General features: G+C 41.2%; 1 protein-coding gene across 3 annotated transcripts in view; it reads right to left on the bottom strand.

Annotated features, from left to right (window-relative positions):
* CFAP300 (cilia and flagella associated protein 300) overlaps positions 1-16,277 on the bottom strand; it is a 62,005-nt gene extending 45,728 nt beyond the window's left edge. The window contains exon 1 of one of the 3 annotated variants that reach the window (XM_075198783.1): positions 16,132-16,277. In XM_075198783.1, coding sequence (XP_075054884.1) covers positions 16,132-16,178 — 47 coding nt within the window. In that variant the 5' untranslated portion in view covers positions 16,179-16,277. The other 2 variants (XM_075198784.1, XM_075198782.1) reach the window with 2 other exon arrangements.

Here is a 16,277-nt window from a genome sequence, read left to right as displayed (position 1 = left end):
TTTTAAAAGCAGTATCAAGTAATGTTAGTACAAAATACTGCAGGCATTGGTTATACTTTTTTATTCTAAATAATTAATTTTATGCATTATTCATAAGTAAGAAGCGTCACCATTTTATATTTAATATTGTAAGACATAGGTTCCTTCAGAATGAGTGGGTTTGATAAAAGGGCAAAGAGGGGCATTCGTCTTAGACCCACCAGGACTTCGGTCCCACCTTTAGACTTCTAGTAAAGGAGTGTGAATAGTGGATCCATATTTACAAAGTTAGTGAGAGAAAAGAAAAGTCCACCCAGTAAAACCTTTTAGACGTTCTAGATGTATCGAACAGAACAAAATCCCAGAAGCCTTTGCCAATGTAATCTCGCTAGTCAGAGAATTCCATCCTGACCCCATAGCTTAATTTCCTGGATCAGTCACCCCAACTGTTTAATATTACTATGTCTTCAATTAAAAGGTTTTTTTAATGGACAGGATGATTCCCCATGGACTTAGTGTGATACCATTCAATATAAATCATGATATATCATAAAGTTCCCTTCTTTCTTCCCCCTATATCACCCATTGTGGTTATTGTCCTAACTAATTCAGATGTATTTAGTATATAGCAATCTTTACTTTAATATATGATTTTAGAATATGAGACGAGAGTGGCAAAGTGTGTTTACAAAACACATCTCATACACATGGACCAAAGGAAAAGATAGCATGGGCGAACCTTCGGTTGAATATCAGTCACCTCTTTAGTATAGCAACCGACAAGAAAAAGTAAAAGGTTGCCAAGTCAAACGTCACAACAGGGGTGTGTTTTCGGACTATAAAAGACCAATCAAATGGCTCCTTCGGTTTGCTATGGAAAAGCAAATGCAGCAAAATGCGCGTTGGCGCTCGCTACGCAAATGTGTTTGCTCCTAATTCTAACCATAATACACTATTAGAACTCTCCTAAGTATGACAATACAATAAGAAATTTAATCCAGCAATAGGAGATACGTTGGTGTGGCCACTCATGTTAATGAACGATAGAAGTGGGCTTTCACAGGGTATCCTCAAAACAATATTATTGAATGGATCACATACTCCCAGGATTAGAAATTGATGAACTACTCATGGATTTGAGAGTGATAAAGTCTAATAGGAGATAACCAATATCCAAATATTATATGGATGAACGATATAGGATCCATTGAAGTCATTAAAGGAGATTAATCGTTTTCTATGTGTAACACCGTTAACTGCAGATAATAATTAAAAAGAATCTGCAGTAAAGAAACAGATATCATTAATAGTAAATTTGCTGGCTACATATAGTCCTCAGGTGGGATACATGTAACTGGAATACAATATATATTGAATAATAACAGGAAAATAAATTTGTGAGATATATCTTGTTTATTTATTAAAGTATATAAACAGAGATGCGTGGCTTAGCAGATTTAATTGTAAAAAAATCCACGTGAGATGTCTCCGGAACGGCTGTGAGACAGATTGCACAGATTTTTTTTTGTACATAAATCACGCTCATTTGTGCTCATAACCCATAGAGGTGCGAGCAAAAACGAGCCTTCATTTTTACTGTAAAAACGGTAAAAAAAAAGTTCTGAGGAACATTGTGGCCAATTGAATTTCCCCCTAAAACGGCTTTTTAACAGCCCCTCATTGAACAATCAAGTTAATTCACAATTACTATTTTTAAAATTTTGCTACCTATTATGATTCAGTAACAGATGAAGATGTTCTCTCTCTTTTTAATAAATACCAATAAAAGTTGAGATTCTATTATTAATCTAATCACAGTGCCCCAATTAAACACATTTTCTTCTCTCTTCTTGTTGGCTTTAAAATATATTCTAATTGAGATTTGTGGATGCACCGCCTATGACTATTGTATGTGGAACAAAACATAATAAATATGAATCCGTCAATAAGGGCTTAGTGATTCATTTATTGTCGTTGGAATTCTACTATGGTTAATTTGTCATTATTACCAGAATTTTAATTTTGCTAGACTGTAGATATAACACTGGGTACACAAAGGTAAACCAATTAAATTGCTGCAAGAACAGAAAATTAAAGCGGTCCCTTTAAAAGAGGTTCCTCATCCTGTTGTCTCTTAAAATCTGGCCCTTGACAATAACAGGAGAGGACAATCTTGTACCTACAGCTATATCTACAGTCCAGAAAAAAGAAATTTATGTTCGACAACAACAAAAAACATTCCATTTTCCTGTACCTTTGACGTGGCAGCGGGTACACAATGGAAATAGCATACATAATTTAATGTTACCTTTCGCTGAAAGGGTTTGGAGCCCCATGGGGTTTGAGGGTGAAGCGTCCAAGTCCAGCTGGTAGTGTTTGACAAACATGATATAATAACACTGTTGTCATGCTGTCACGAGCCGTGGCGGCTCCGGGCACCGCCGAGACTCTCTGCCCCAGCGTCCTGGCCGCAGTCATGACGACCGGGACGTTACTTCCGGTTTGGCAACGGTCGGGCGCTCTTAGTTGGTAGTGCCGCGCCCCGGCATTCAGGACAGCCGGGCACGTGCGCAAATGAAGTAATAGCCAGGTGGCTAATTATTCCTCCTTTGGCCAAACGTTTTCTCATTGGTCCACATCAGTATATTAGGCAGGAAGGGGCAAAGCCTCCCTGCCGGTTATAGTCCCTGCGTTGCTGCATACTACCCTGCTGTGTCCTTTGCTCTCTGTTTCCGTTTGGATTCTGATTATAGTTGCCGACCCTTGTCTGGATACTGACTACGTTTGATTGCTTGTGACCCTTGACCTATCGCCTGGATACTGACAACGATTGATTGCTTGTGCCCCTTGATCTATTGCCTGGACTCTTACGCTGCTGTTTTGCCTGTAACCCATTTGACCCCGGCTTGGACCTTGACATTATCGTTTCGCTGACACCTCCAGCCTCAGCTGGAATTATCACTCCACCGCTGCATTCATCAGCGCTTCGTTCTCACGGTATCAGCTCCTACTACTAGAGTGCAAGACCTGGGAGCATCAGAGTACCTGTGAGCGCATCTAGCTCTACGGGAAAAGCGGTTCCTATAGGTGAAGACCTCTGAAGCGGTTCTAAGAGCTGATACCTGGGGCGTGAGCCGTAACACATGCACAATTCTTCAGGAGTGATTTTGGGTTTGAGGGAGTAGTCAATGTCCTGGATGAGTGAGCCCTTATCATAGCATGCACCGACGCGGCTTGTGGGAGTATGCCTGCTTTATGAATGATGCTATCCACCATGTAATGGTTACTATGGACTCTTGCTGCACTTTATTGGGACCACCATACAGGACAGATAACCCGATTTTATAATTGACGGTTTTTTGTCAAGATACATATTCAGGCATCTAACAAGATCAACTGATTGCCAAAATGCTTGCTGCGAAATCTGAGGGCACTTTAAGATAATGGGCAGGATAATGTCGTGGTTCAGATGAAAAGATGAAATCACCATAGGAAGAAAATCCTCTTGGTGGAAACCTGCTATAACAGCATTAAATATGGTCCAGAAGCCACAAATGCCTGAATTTCACTTAACTGCTTTGCAGATGTCATTGCTATCAAAAAAATCAAGTCTTCCAAGAGTTTTCTGAGCCCAATGGTCATGTCTCAAGGACAGTAGAAGCAACAATAGTGTAGGCTGCAGCAGCAGGGCAGCACAGCCAAAAAATGAACTCTAATTATAAAGATGGTTCATGCCTGATCCCATGATCTCCAGCACAATCATGAAAATAAGTAATCATATTATAGACATGCATCATACACCTGCTGTTTGTGTGCTGAACCAACAAATCTTAAATCCCCTTCTCACAAGAATTCCCTGATGCACTTCCACTCAGCACTACATCCAGGGTCTTGAAGGGAAGAGATTCCCCACCCCACCCCACACTGGCAACCAAACAGGAGGGGAGCAATCTAATGGCAATCCTGTATGAGGAACAGGAATACAAGACATGGAGGTGTGTGTGTGGGGGGGGGGGGGGGGGGGGTGGAGTACTTTTATAGGCACCATTTTTTTAATTTTCTGTTGTATTGATTTTATTCACAGTATTCAGAGTTTTTAGATACTCTGCAAAACTTCACCTATTAAGCCTGACAATACAAATTCTCCTCCTCACATCACACAGTGAGGACGACATATCACATTTAGGATCCAGACTAATACTTTTGGCTGACAACTAGTGACTGTCTGCACTGATATCCGTACATAGGACCAGAGACAGGATGACTGGGGTGCACAGGGGGATATTTAGGAGGTATAACTCATATTTACCATTTGGTCAGCAGGTCCCGGGTGTCTCTGCTCTCCAGGAAGCTGAAGGATCGGGCAGGCAGAGGGATGAACGTGAATCTGGCGGCTCCAGGCAGCTCATTTACCGACAACATCTTCCCTGGATCTCCTGTAAACAGTTCCCCCGGCGTCCTTTTCTCCATGGAAACCGAGAACTGCCGGTGCACCAGAAAACAGGTCCCCCAGAGTGACAGGCTGAGACCTGACATAAACATTCCGGGCAATTAACAGCCCCGGGCTCAATCATTAGGTCATTATGTCCCTGAGTGTTTGTGTGTCATCCTGTAGCTTCTAGGCAGGGATAGATTAGATAGATAGATAGAGATAGAGATAGAGAGATAGATATAGATATAGATTAGAGAGAGAGAGAGAGAGAGAGAAAGATAGAGAGAGAGAGAGATAGATATAGAGAGAGACAGATATATATATATATAGAGAGAGAGAGAAAGATAGAGATAGAGAGAGAGAGAGATAGATATAGATATAGATAGAGAGAGAGACAGATATATATAGAGAGAGAGAGACAGAGACAGATATATATAGAGAGAGAGAGATAGAGAGAGAGACATATATATAGAGAGAGAGAAAGAGAGAGAGAGAGAGAGAGAGAGAAATATAGAGAGATAGATATAGACAGAGTGAGAGATAGATAGATATATAGAGATAGAGAGAGAGAGATATATATATAGATATAGATAGAGAGAGAGATAGATAGATAGATATAGATAGAGATATATATAGAGGGAGAGAGAGATAGATATATATATATATATATATATATATATAGAGAGAGAGAGAGAGAGAGATAGAGAGAGACAGATATATATATATAGAGAGAGAGATATATATAGAGAGAGAGATAGGTAGAGATAGATAGTTATATATATATATATATATATATATATATATATATATATATATATAGATATAGATAGAGAGAGAGATAGATAGATAGATATAGATAGAGATATATATAGAGGGAGAGAGAGAGAGAGAGAGAGAGATAGAGATATATATATATATATAGAGAGAGAGAGAGAGATAGAGAGAGACAGATATATATATAGAGAGAGAGAGATATATATAGAGAGAGAGATAGGTAGAGATAGATAGTTATAGAGATATATATAGATATATATATATATATATATATATATATATATATATATATATATATATAGAAAGAGAGAGAGAGATAGATATAGAGAGAGAGAGAGATAAATATAGATAGAGAGACAGAGAGAGAGAGATAAATATATATATATATATATATATATATATATATATATATATAGAGAGAGAGAGAGATATGTAATTATTTACATGAAATATTTAGTTTAGGTGTTGTGGGAACTACAATACCCAGAAGAATATTAACTGTTACAGGACAAGGTGGTTCAGATGGGGTCTATTTACCACATAGAGGAAAGCCCTAAATCCCACATAACGAAAATGAAGCCCTCCCTGCTGGTGAAAGGTATCGCCGTCTGCCACAGTTAAGCGCTGTTTGTCCGGCCAAGCCTCCCCATGAATAGGGAAGCCTGTTTTACAAGGACAAGTAAAATTATTTTATATCTCATTTTTCTTTACAAAACTTTCTTTTTATTTTTTTATTTTCTTATTTTTTTTAATGAATCTGGAACTGTAAGCACAACTTCGAGCTTCTAGTTAATGTGAGTGTGCAGGCCGGCTAAGGCTTGCGCAGAGGGACCCTTCACTGGCCTGGTGAGCGTTGAGAGTCCTCTTACCAACACCAGCTAGTATCATCGGGGAGGTGAGCAATATGAAGCATACAGAAAGGGAGAGATCAAAAAAGCGCTCCCTGTCACAGCTGCCTAATACCACAATAAATGCCACAACATTCAATATATCACAGATAATACAACAAAGGTATAAAGGCGCATATAACAAGTTCACCACAGAATAGAAAAGAGGAAGAGTCCATCAATGTTCACACAAATCAGAACGCTTCTCATAGGTCCAGTTTATGCAATCTTCTTTACAGGTGATATCAAGAGGCAAATGTCACATGGAAGAGCATAATTTTGTCTTTTATAAAACTCTCCACATGTTATGATCCGTAAAAATTTTGGAAAAAAAGAGAATAATTGGATATCAAATTAATATTTCCATTAACAAAAATCCATCTTCCTTAGTTCTAAAAAAAAGTGACATATATCCACTTCACCGTGTGTAAACTAACAGTTACTTAACACCCCACACAGGTGAAGTAAGTGAGAAAATGAGATGAATCACTTACACAGTGAAGTTAATCCGCTGACTGATATCCACAATCGTGCCTGATTCAATTGCCACACGGTGCTCACTCGAAATATATATAACGAGAGAAATATGCAAAGAGAATCTGGCATAATATCATCAGGGTTTATTTCACATAATTTAAAAGCACCACAATAAAATTCTCTTATCATATACGGTATCCCAACGTAAACAACAAGTGGACCCGTACCGGACTTAAGTGAAGAGTCAGCGTGTAGATTGAATAGCTCCCGGGCAATCTCCGCTAGACAGTCCTCTCTCCTCCGGCGCGTGTAACACTGCTGTCAAGTGGGCTGATCTGTGTTTCACCGACGCATTTCAACCCCGCCTCTGGGGTCTTTGTCAAGGTATACACAGAGTCCATTCAGTATCTATTTAAGCCTAAAGAGTCCAATCATTGATCGTATAATCCGGTTATAGAAATAAAGCTTCATTTCTTCATTTATATTAGTCAATCGTATGCGTCTTCATACTAATGATACAGTTACTCAAGTCGATACAAGAAAATACGATGGACATTCCGGTAGAGTTGGCAAGTACGAGTTAATCATTCTGGTAGAGTAAGCTGACCCCCAAATATTTTCTGTAAAGCGCTGTATAATATGGTGGCACTGTATAAAGGATAATAACAATATAAGTCACTTTCACCTGAAATATTTTTATTTTATTTTGTAGTCTACCCAGGTGAACTTTACTGGAATAAATATATTTGTTTTTTGATGAATATTATAGAAAAAAATAAGTAAAAATAGCAAAGAAATGTACTCAGCTATGGCTTCACCCTTGTTAGATTTAAGCAGTTAGTGTAACACTATTGATATATTGGTAACTTTATTATAAAACTTGTAACATTTATAGGGATATCCAATATGTACTTTATTACTGAGTTCTGTCTTACATATAAGTGCTGAATATATGTGTGCTTTTTTATTGTTTATATCCATTTTTACACGTTTTAACCCTATGGAGAGACTTTGGGCCTGATTCATTAAGGCACGCGAAACGAACGCATTGTGCGGTTTTTCGACGCACGTCCATATTCAGCTAGAAGCTGATCTGATGAAACCTCTCTTGTTGATACAGGTCTAGGTGCGCTCTGCTCTGACAGACGATATACTGCAGGATACGTACAATAAATATGTGGAATATAAAGTCCCAGTAGAACGCACAGAAAAAAAAAATATTGAATTATTGTCACTTGTCAATAATATAGTAATTAATGATTTATTTTTTAAATAAAAGTTGTTGTTTATTGAAAAAATTTCCACATGAAATACATTTATCAGGATGTTATTACTGTACAAAAAATGCATTTTTGCCCTTACTGTACATTGACTACGTGTACACGCCCATTCTCCTCCCTCCCTTGAAATCGTAGTCGTAAGTTTCCATTGCGTTTGAGATGACTTGTATACACTTATGTTCTCTGGGGTATAGTTCCTATCTGGGCACACGAAGAGCAATTTCACACAAAATAGGGCACGTTTTGGCCATCCTTGCCATCATTTCCTTGTTGGCTTCAAGGAGATCCCGGGAAAGGGGGTCGTGTCTGGGCGGGGCTTGACATCATTTTGGCACCGCCCCCTAAAGGATTGTCACAATTGTGGCCAATTACAGCAGGGGGCAGGGCTAAGATGACACGATATTTGCGTAATTAAACCCCGCCCCCCGCCACTTATCTACTATTGCGGGGGGCGAGAACCAGGAGGTTGCCCTGCTCTCCCGGGAGAGTAGGCAACTATGTGTTAAAGAAAAGCAGCTAATTAATCTCTAGAGACTGAAGGTTCTTTTACATTTCTGTCTCCATTACTGAAGTCATGTTGTCTTACCTGTCAGTCTATGATTAAATCTTGGTCTCCCTGAAAATGGCCACCTCCATAGGCATCAATACATGGACATAGGACACAATATCTGAACTGTGTCATCATGCCACAGATGGCGAAGGCGATCACGTCTTGTACTGGCTCAGCATCAGGGAGAATGCCAGACTCTTCAGGGAGTGAGGGAGATCACCCCTATTTCAGGGAGTCTCCCTGACATTCAGGGAGTGTTGGCAAGTATGGTTTTGCCATTTACGTTCCTTAATGAATCAGACCCTTTGTTTTAATCTTTTAATAGGATCAGCAAGTCTTGACATGCAAAAACATTAGCCTAAGTGTTTGTGACATCCAAACTAATGTCAAAGCATATTTACACATGTTGGGCAAGGTATATGATAGTGTTGCTGCGTTGGATGCAATTGAGCTTGAAACTGAGCTCTTAGCATGAGTGCAGTCATATATATAACATGGAATATCCCATGGCCCAAACTTAAGCTGTGGGAAAACCACATGTTATAAATATGACTGAACTGAGCTAAGAGCTTGTTTTCGACGGGAGCTCTTAGCAGTTAGTTGTGCGGCATATATGGGATGTTTTTGTTTTGCCAATCCAAGGATCCATGGATTTATTACAGAGGAAGTGGATGCCTGGATCTAGGTGAGAGATAAAGAGGTTGAGTCAGGGTAGTGTAGGCATTTTTATTTAAAATAAAATTATTTTTATACCTGTGTGTGTGTTTTTTTGACATTGTTCCCTGGTGCACTAGAGGTCCCAGTGATCCCTGGATGCCAGGGCATGCTGTCACTAGTGGTTCCCCAAGCACCAGCTTCGGGAATCACAAGAGCCATGGCTATGCTAGCGCTTGTGCTACTATAAGCGCCAGCATGCCCATACATTTAATGGCAGCCTGGGTATAGGGCTCAGAAAGCCCAGTGAGGAGCTGTGTGCCCTGTACGAGGTCGGAGGTCAGAGAAGGCAGCTCAGTGAGAAGCTGAGTGGAGAGCTCACGAGACAGCCAAGTGGTGTGACCTGCAGGAAGCAGGTGAGAGAAGCTGCAAGCCTGGACAATTGACAAGCTTGAGACAAACTGGTGGTGTGCTGTCCAATAGCATAGTTGCCTACTCTTCTAGCTGTTATTTTGTAGAATGCACTAAATAATTGATAACTAGAATCTGATTGGTTGCTATAGGCAACATCTCCACTTTTTCAAACCCGCAGTTTAGTAAATATACCCTGGAGTGTTTGTTATTTTTAGGTATTTTGTTGCCAAGAGTTTGGAGAGCATTAGGGCTAGAATTTCTAAACTGTGGGTTTGAAAAAGTGGAGATTATTATTATCATTTATTATCATTTATTTGTTAGGCGTCACAAGGTATCCGCAGCGCCGCACACAGTACTAACAGTAGACTATACAGGGTGAAACCATACAGAACAATGAACAAAAAGTACCAATACTTCAGAAACTCCGGCTAGTCATATGCAGTAAAGACGGAGCGGAAGAACAGGTATGGAGACAGGAGGGGAGGGGGTCCTGCTCATACGAGCTTACATCCTAAGGGAGGGTAAACAGACCAGGCACAATAGGAGCCAGTTGAGGCAAGAGGAGAGGACGAGCTAAAGAGAGGAGATGGGGGTTAAGTAGATGGTTGGTAGGCTTTAAGGAAGAGGTGAGTTTTGAGTGCACGTTTGAAGGAGCACAGAGTAGGAGAGAGACGGATGGAACGAGGGAGGTCGTTCCAGAGAAGGGGGGCTGCACGGGAAAAGTCTTGGATTCTGGAGTGGGAAGAGGTGATAAGAGTGGAGGAGAGGCGGCGGTCGTTGGCCGAGAGCAGGGAGTGGCCAGGAGATGTTGCCTATCTCCACTTTTTTTAAATATACCCTTTAGTGTGAACTTAAACACTGGGGAATGACCAAAAGTCTGCTACCTTTGAGCTAATTACATCACAATATGTAAAGGTTTCTGGAGCTTAGCAGAACTGAAGATACTGAATTTGGGATAATGGGTGATATATTTCCCTACGCACAATATATTTTAGCAAATTTATTCAATTCTATCACAGAGATATGTATATATGTGAATGCTAGTAGCTCTTTTGCATAAATCATCTTGTACTACTGGTGTAATGGTCCTTTCATTATTGTCAGACGCACGGTAGGTGCCAGGGATGACTATCTTTCTTCACTGCTAGCGCGTCCCATTGCTAGGCAATGGGACCCTTCTTCCTGCCTTCCAAGTCTCCGGGCGCATGTGCAGTAATTCCGCGTCTCCGTTGCTAGGCAACAGAGATGCTTGTTTTTCCTCTCTGGCAACGGTCAGCTGTTCCTGACTGCTGACAGAGGAGCCACATAACTCTACTTAAAGCAGGCTCTGCACCATTTGGGTGCCAGAGTAGTTAGGTCTTCCTATGCTCCTGGATTCTGAACCGGCTTTACCTGATTCTGCTTTTGCTTTTCCCTTTGGCCTATATATTTCTCCTGGTTTCACCCTCGGTTTCCTGACTCCGCTTGTGCCTGCTCCTCTGGTACTTCGCTTGTCCGCACGGTTTGACCTCGGCCTGTACGAAAATGTCTGTTCAACTACTACTTTGCTGGTGGCTAACTTTGAGTGCCGCGACCTGCACGTCTCTTGCAGCGAACCCCAAATCCGCTTGCGGGGGTCCCTGGTGAAGACCAGAGACGTGGTAGACTCGCACCTCCTAGCTTAGCAGCCTTAATACCAGCAGGTAAACCTTCAATTCAAACAAACCCGTGACAATTGTAATGTTTAATTTTATTATGGATTTAGTCAGAGTTCACAATATGAGAATTTGGAAGCATCACATATGTTTAGGGGCGGCTTAGGCCACTCCTTATTGATTTTCCCGGAATAACCAGGAGACTTCCAAAACAGAGGGCGATCTCCCGAGAGAGTCTGACAATCCTGAAGCCATGCCAGCCAGACAGGTGGTGGAGATAACCCAATGAGATCTTGCACTTTTGCAAAGACTCTTCCTACAAAGGTGTGATGATGCAACCATGCGGCTATGGGCGGGGCATTATCACCAAAGTGCTTATTAAGCAGAATCAGGAACACTGGGCTCAATGCACGACAGCCAGGGAATGCATTAAAGTGCGCTTCTGGGTTAACACCTTTCCAGTGCTGCTCTACAATCTTGGGCTCCAGCCCTCCAGGTCAATATTTCATTATATGTCATATATATTTTTTACATGCACAAGACGCCATAATGCACCAGTAATTTCAATCCTTTCCTCCTTTCATGTGTTGTAAGGGGAGAGCTAGACACAATATTAATGGGTCGGTCACCCTAGATCACAGATGCATTTTGCCATGCACCAGACCAGGGAGAAGGTTCAACGGGGCAGTTAGGTGATTGGCCAGGTGCTGCTGACACTCAATCACAAGGAGCTGCAGAGATTGTGATGATAACCATATGGGGCCTGATTCATCAAGGCGCACACTGAGCACAACCTGCGTTTGGCATTATACCCACATATTTAGGCTTTGCGCACTCCCGAATTCACCAAGGCACAGATCTCAAGATATGTGTGCTGCTAAAATCAGGTGTAGGACTGCTCCGCTCTCCTGCACAAGTCGCTGCAGGATACGTCCAATACCTACGTGGATTATAAAAAAATATTGAAGTAATGTCACCTGTTAATATTATAGGCATTAATGATAAAACAGTTTTTTCCCTCCATGAAATACATTTATTAGGATGTTGTTTATGTTTACTGAGCTTTATGTAAACATATACATATCACTTGCAACTGTATATACATTTATACAGTTGCAAGTGATTGCAAACACATGTTATAGCATGCATATGAGACTAGTGATCAGCACTCAGACTAGCCCTGTACTTGGAGCAAGAGATGCGGCAGAAATACAAGTAACTTTGCCATGGCCAGAGCTTAATTTGGACATGGCTGCGTGTGCTTGAGTTTGGGACGCCCCTACTGTACATTGACTACGGCAAAACGCTCCGTTCGCTGCCCGAAATCGTAGGCTATAGTAAGTGTCCTTTGCATTTGAAGACGGAGCGGACAGGTCTGCGTTCAAGCACGTATTGTCCGGTTTGGGCATGCGCGGCGTGAATTTGTGTACAATATGCTCACAATCGGCAGATACACGCCTTGATGAATCAGGTCCATGGAGTTTAACAACACTGTTTCATAAAAAAAAAAGTCACTTTCACTTGGTGCTCAACATAGGACTTTCCTTGGTTCCTAGCTCGAGTAATGTTTTCATTATAACTGTCAAAAGAAAGTTGCTTTCCAATGATATGTGACTAAACCAGAATTTTCTTGCTGTGGTTTGCTGACATGGTGCCCTTAGATAATTAGGGGGTGTTATACAGGAGGAGTGTGTTATAAACTTTCATCTATTCTTACGTCAGCTGCTTTAAAGGGAGTGATGTATTTCATAACTTACACCAAGAAGAACAGGAATATCTTGAATTGCACAAAGTCTGCTTCCTGTAGTATGTTCTGGGGCTGGTTCTTCAAAGGCAGATATGTGAATAAACACACAATGGAGCAATTTGTTTTCTCTCTGTCATGTGTAGAGATAAGAGAAAGATATGGCTTTCTGGACAGCAATCTGATAGTACAATTCTAGCTCATCTTTCCAAGAGATTCCACTGTCCACAAATTGATGAAGTCCAATAATGGACAATGGAGGCTACTCTGAAGATCGGGGATCATTTTGCATGTTTATTAAACAGTATTAAGTATAGCACAATGTTCTGCGTTAATCAGGCTAGCATCAGTACAATGTAATTTGCTTGAAAATCTGACTGGGGAATGAGGATCATAAGCCATTGTGTGTGTACAGGTTTACAGAACAGATTTATATGTGCCATACAGGTACAAAATACAGCCTGCAATACAGATAAAACACTAAACCAAATAATTGTTGTCAGCGCTTATCCTTAACACTGCATATCTGTGTGTATCTAGCCAAATGAAAACATGAGATATTGGTTCATATTTTGAGCAAAACATTTAAGCCTGCAGCCCAGCCTCGAGGGTAAATAGGTCCTACCTATAGGCTTCAAACACCATTAAAATGCAGTTAAAATATATTGCACTCACCTCCCAAGTATAAAGGTTTATATCTAGCAAGGGCTGGCTTGTGAGTCACACCCAAAAAGACCTTACATAAGCCTACAATACAGTTAAGACTGGCACTTAGGTCTCCAAATGGCATCAAATTGTTGTACTAGTGACGTTAACGCTAGTGCAATGCATGAAGACGGGTTCTAAAATGGAACCCATTGGTTCCAGTAACCCCATACCCCATCGTGATGTTACAGACATTCAGGGGAATTGCGGTCTGCCACGTTTAACGCATTGAGTGCGCTACGTTGTTCTTCCAAACGGAACTAAAACCGCAAATTACGAACCACATGTGAAAAGTGTTTGACATATGGTTTCACTTGAATTTTAACTTGCATTGTTCAAACGCCATTGGGTACACCGCTGAGGTATCCATTTAGTTTGCAGCCTATCAATTTGCTCGGAGCCAGTGACATCACCGATGCACTGTCTGACTAATATTCATGAGGTATTAGTTGTTAGTGAATAGATAGGCCGCATTTTCCAGTTCTTCATAAGGATTAGGTGACCAATCAATTCAGGCTGCGTTATAGCAACAGAGATAGGCAATGCTTAGGTTTCCAGTCCTTGTGGAACTACAAGTTCCAGCATAATTAAACCTGTATTTCTACTACAGCTGGGGACGAGCAGGCTGCCTATCTGTGTTCTACAAGCACATTATTTCCAATGGCATTTGGTAGTCAACTGTTCAGAATCTCTATATTTAGAGGCATTTTCTTAGAATGAAGTCATAACCTTTGTTAATGACATACTTTAAGGTTCTTATATTGACGTCAATCAAAATTTAACAGGTGAATATTTTACGAAGGCGTTTAAACTATAAAGCGGTAATTTGCTCAGCAGGATTCTAGTATCAGAGACTGTGCGGTGTAAGTTGTGGGCAGATTGCTTTATTACCTGAATTACATAAATTAAAACCTTCCCTTGTTGATGTCATGATAAGATCTTATTATTATTTGTCTAGCTAGACAGGGTGTTTTTAAAACCACTGACTATTCTGCATATGAAAAGTCAAAATAATGTTCCCAAAGGCATAAATTACTCGTTCTTCTTATTAAGCCTGTTGCCATGTACTCAATAGAAACCAGGTATGAGGACTGGCTGATATAAGTAAAATTATTCTATGTTTTCTATGTTTTCTATAACATAAATCAGGGATAGCAGATTTAATTTCTGTCTAATCCAATAAAATAAAAAATGGAGCCACAATCAGTTTCAAAGCTATACCCAAGAAAACCACTATTTATTGTACATAGGTGCCTACTCTCCCGAAATGTCTGGGAGACTCACAAATTTCTGGGAGTTCTCCCGGACTCCAGGAAGAGCAGGGCAACCTCCTGGTTCCTGGCCACTTCGTTAGTTAAGTGGCGGGGCTGAGGATGCGTCATTGTGGCCCCGCCCAGTGCTGTAATAGGCTAGAAGTTGTGATGGCAGTTTAGGGGATGTGGCCAAATGGCGCGATTCATCGAGCCCCGCCCACACACTGAGCACCTCCCCCACGGATCTCCCGGAGACTAGTATGCTACTGTAGTGAATTTGAATATATAATAATCAGCTGAGTGTTTCACAGGTAAGTACATGTAGCTAAACTCCCTGAGTAGTCCATTAACCTGGAAACATAGCAATCAATTATAATGTAAGCTTTAAATAGCCAAAACCAGCACTAGGCTATGCCAGGCAGAGCTGGTGGCATCATAGCAGGAAACCCCCCCAGTGTGGGGTCCCCCTGCCCTAGTACCAGCCAGTTCTAGGCCGATCAACATGGGGCTGAATTCCCAAGGATGAACGGGCCCACGAAAAAATGCTGGAGCCCCCACCCCCCAGGAATGACCAGTCCTGTGCAGACAGCGCTAGGGCTCTACCCATCAGCAGTGGATGGTTGGTGAGGGTTATTGATGTAAATGAAAGGGTTAAATCATAATTTTGTCCGTGGTGCACTACAGGTCCCAGTATATCCATGGCTGCTAGAGCAGCCACAAGTGCCAGCATGCCCTGGCATCCGGAGCCCACTGGGAACTGTAGTGCACCAGGGAGAAAATGTGAATAAAAATACACACTCAATTAACAATAACTGAAATAAACACCCCCCCATACAACCCTCTTTGACACTTTTTTTTTTCCCAAGTAATTATAAAGGCTGGAACCGCTGTCATCTTCTATTTAAATCCAGGCTTGATATAATAAAAAACCCTTATGATGCGTGTACTACTAGCTCTGCTGCAAATGAGCTCTTGGGACACTAGACCTGGCTGGTGTAGCCTAGTGCTGGTTTTTGAAATTATGGCAATTTTTTTTTTTACAGGCAAGACAAGGTACACGCTGATCATCATCATCATCATCATCATCATCATCAGCGTGTGTCTTGCCTCTTAAGAGACGTATCTGTCCCTGCTTCCACCTCTACATAGTTTGTAAGGTTCATTAACATACCCTTACTGTACGCTAACCCAACCCTACCTCCCACCAGGCTGCCATCCCATTCCGTTCATCATCATCATCATCACCGTTTACCCGTTTCTCTTTCTTGTGAAGTGGGTGGGAGGGGGGCAAACTATGGCTCTCCAAAAGCTAGCAAGGCATGCTGGGACACAGAGTTCCACAAGTTACCTTCTTCTGACTATAAAGACAGCACTGTGGATCATCATCATCATCATCTATTTATATAGTGCCACTAATTCCGCACCGCTCCACGGAGATGACAGATCCTGCTGATCATTCAGACATATCCCTTTGAGAAGGGACAATTAAATACC

This window comes from Mixophyes fleayi, chromosome 2, assembly GCF_038048845.1.
Source record: "Mixophyes fleayi isolate aMixFle1 chromosome 2, aMixFle1.hap1, whole genome shotgun sequence".
Taxonomy (NCBI): Eukaryota; Metazoa; Chordata; class Amphibia; order Anura; family Limnodynastidae; genus Mixophyes; species Mixophyes fleayi.
Note: the sequence above shows the minus strand (reverse complement) of the source record. Positions and strands in the feature narration are given on the sequence as shown.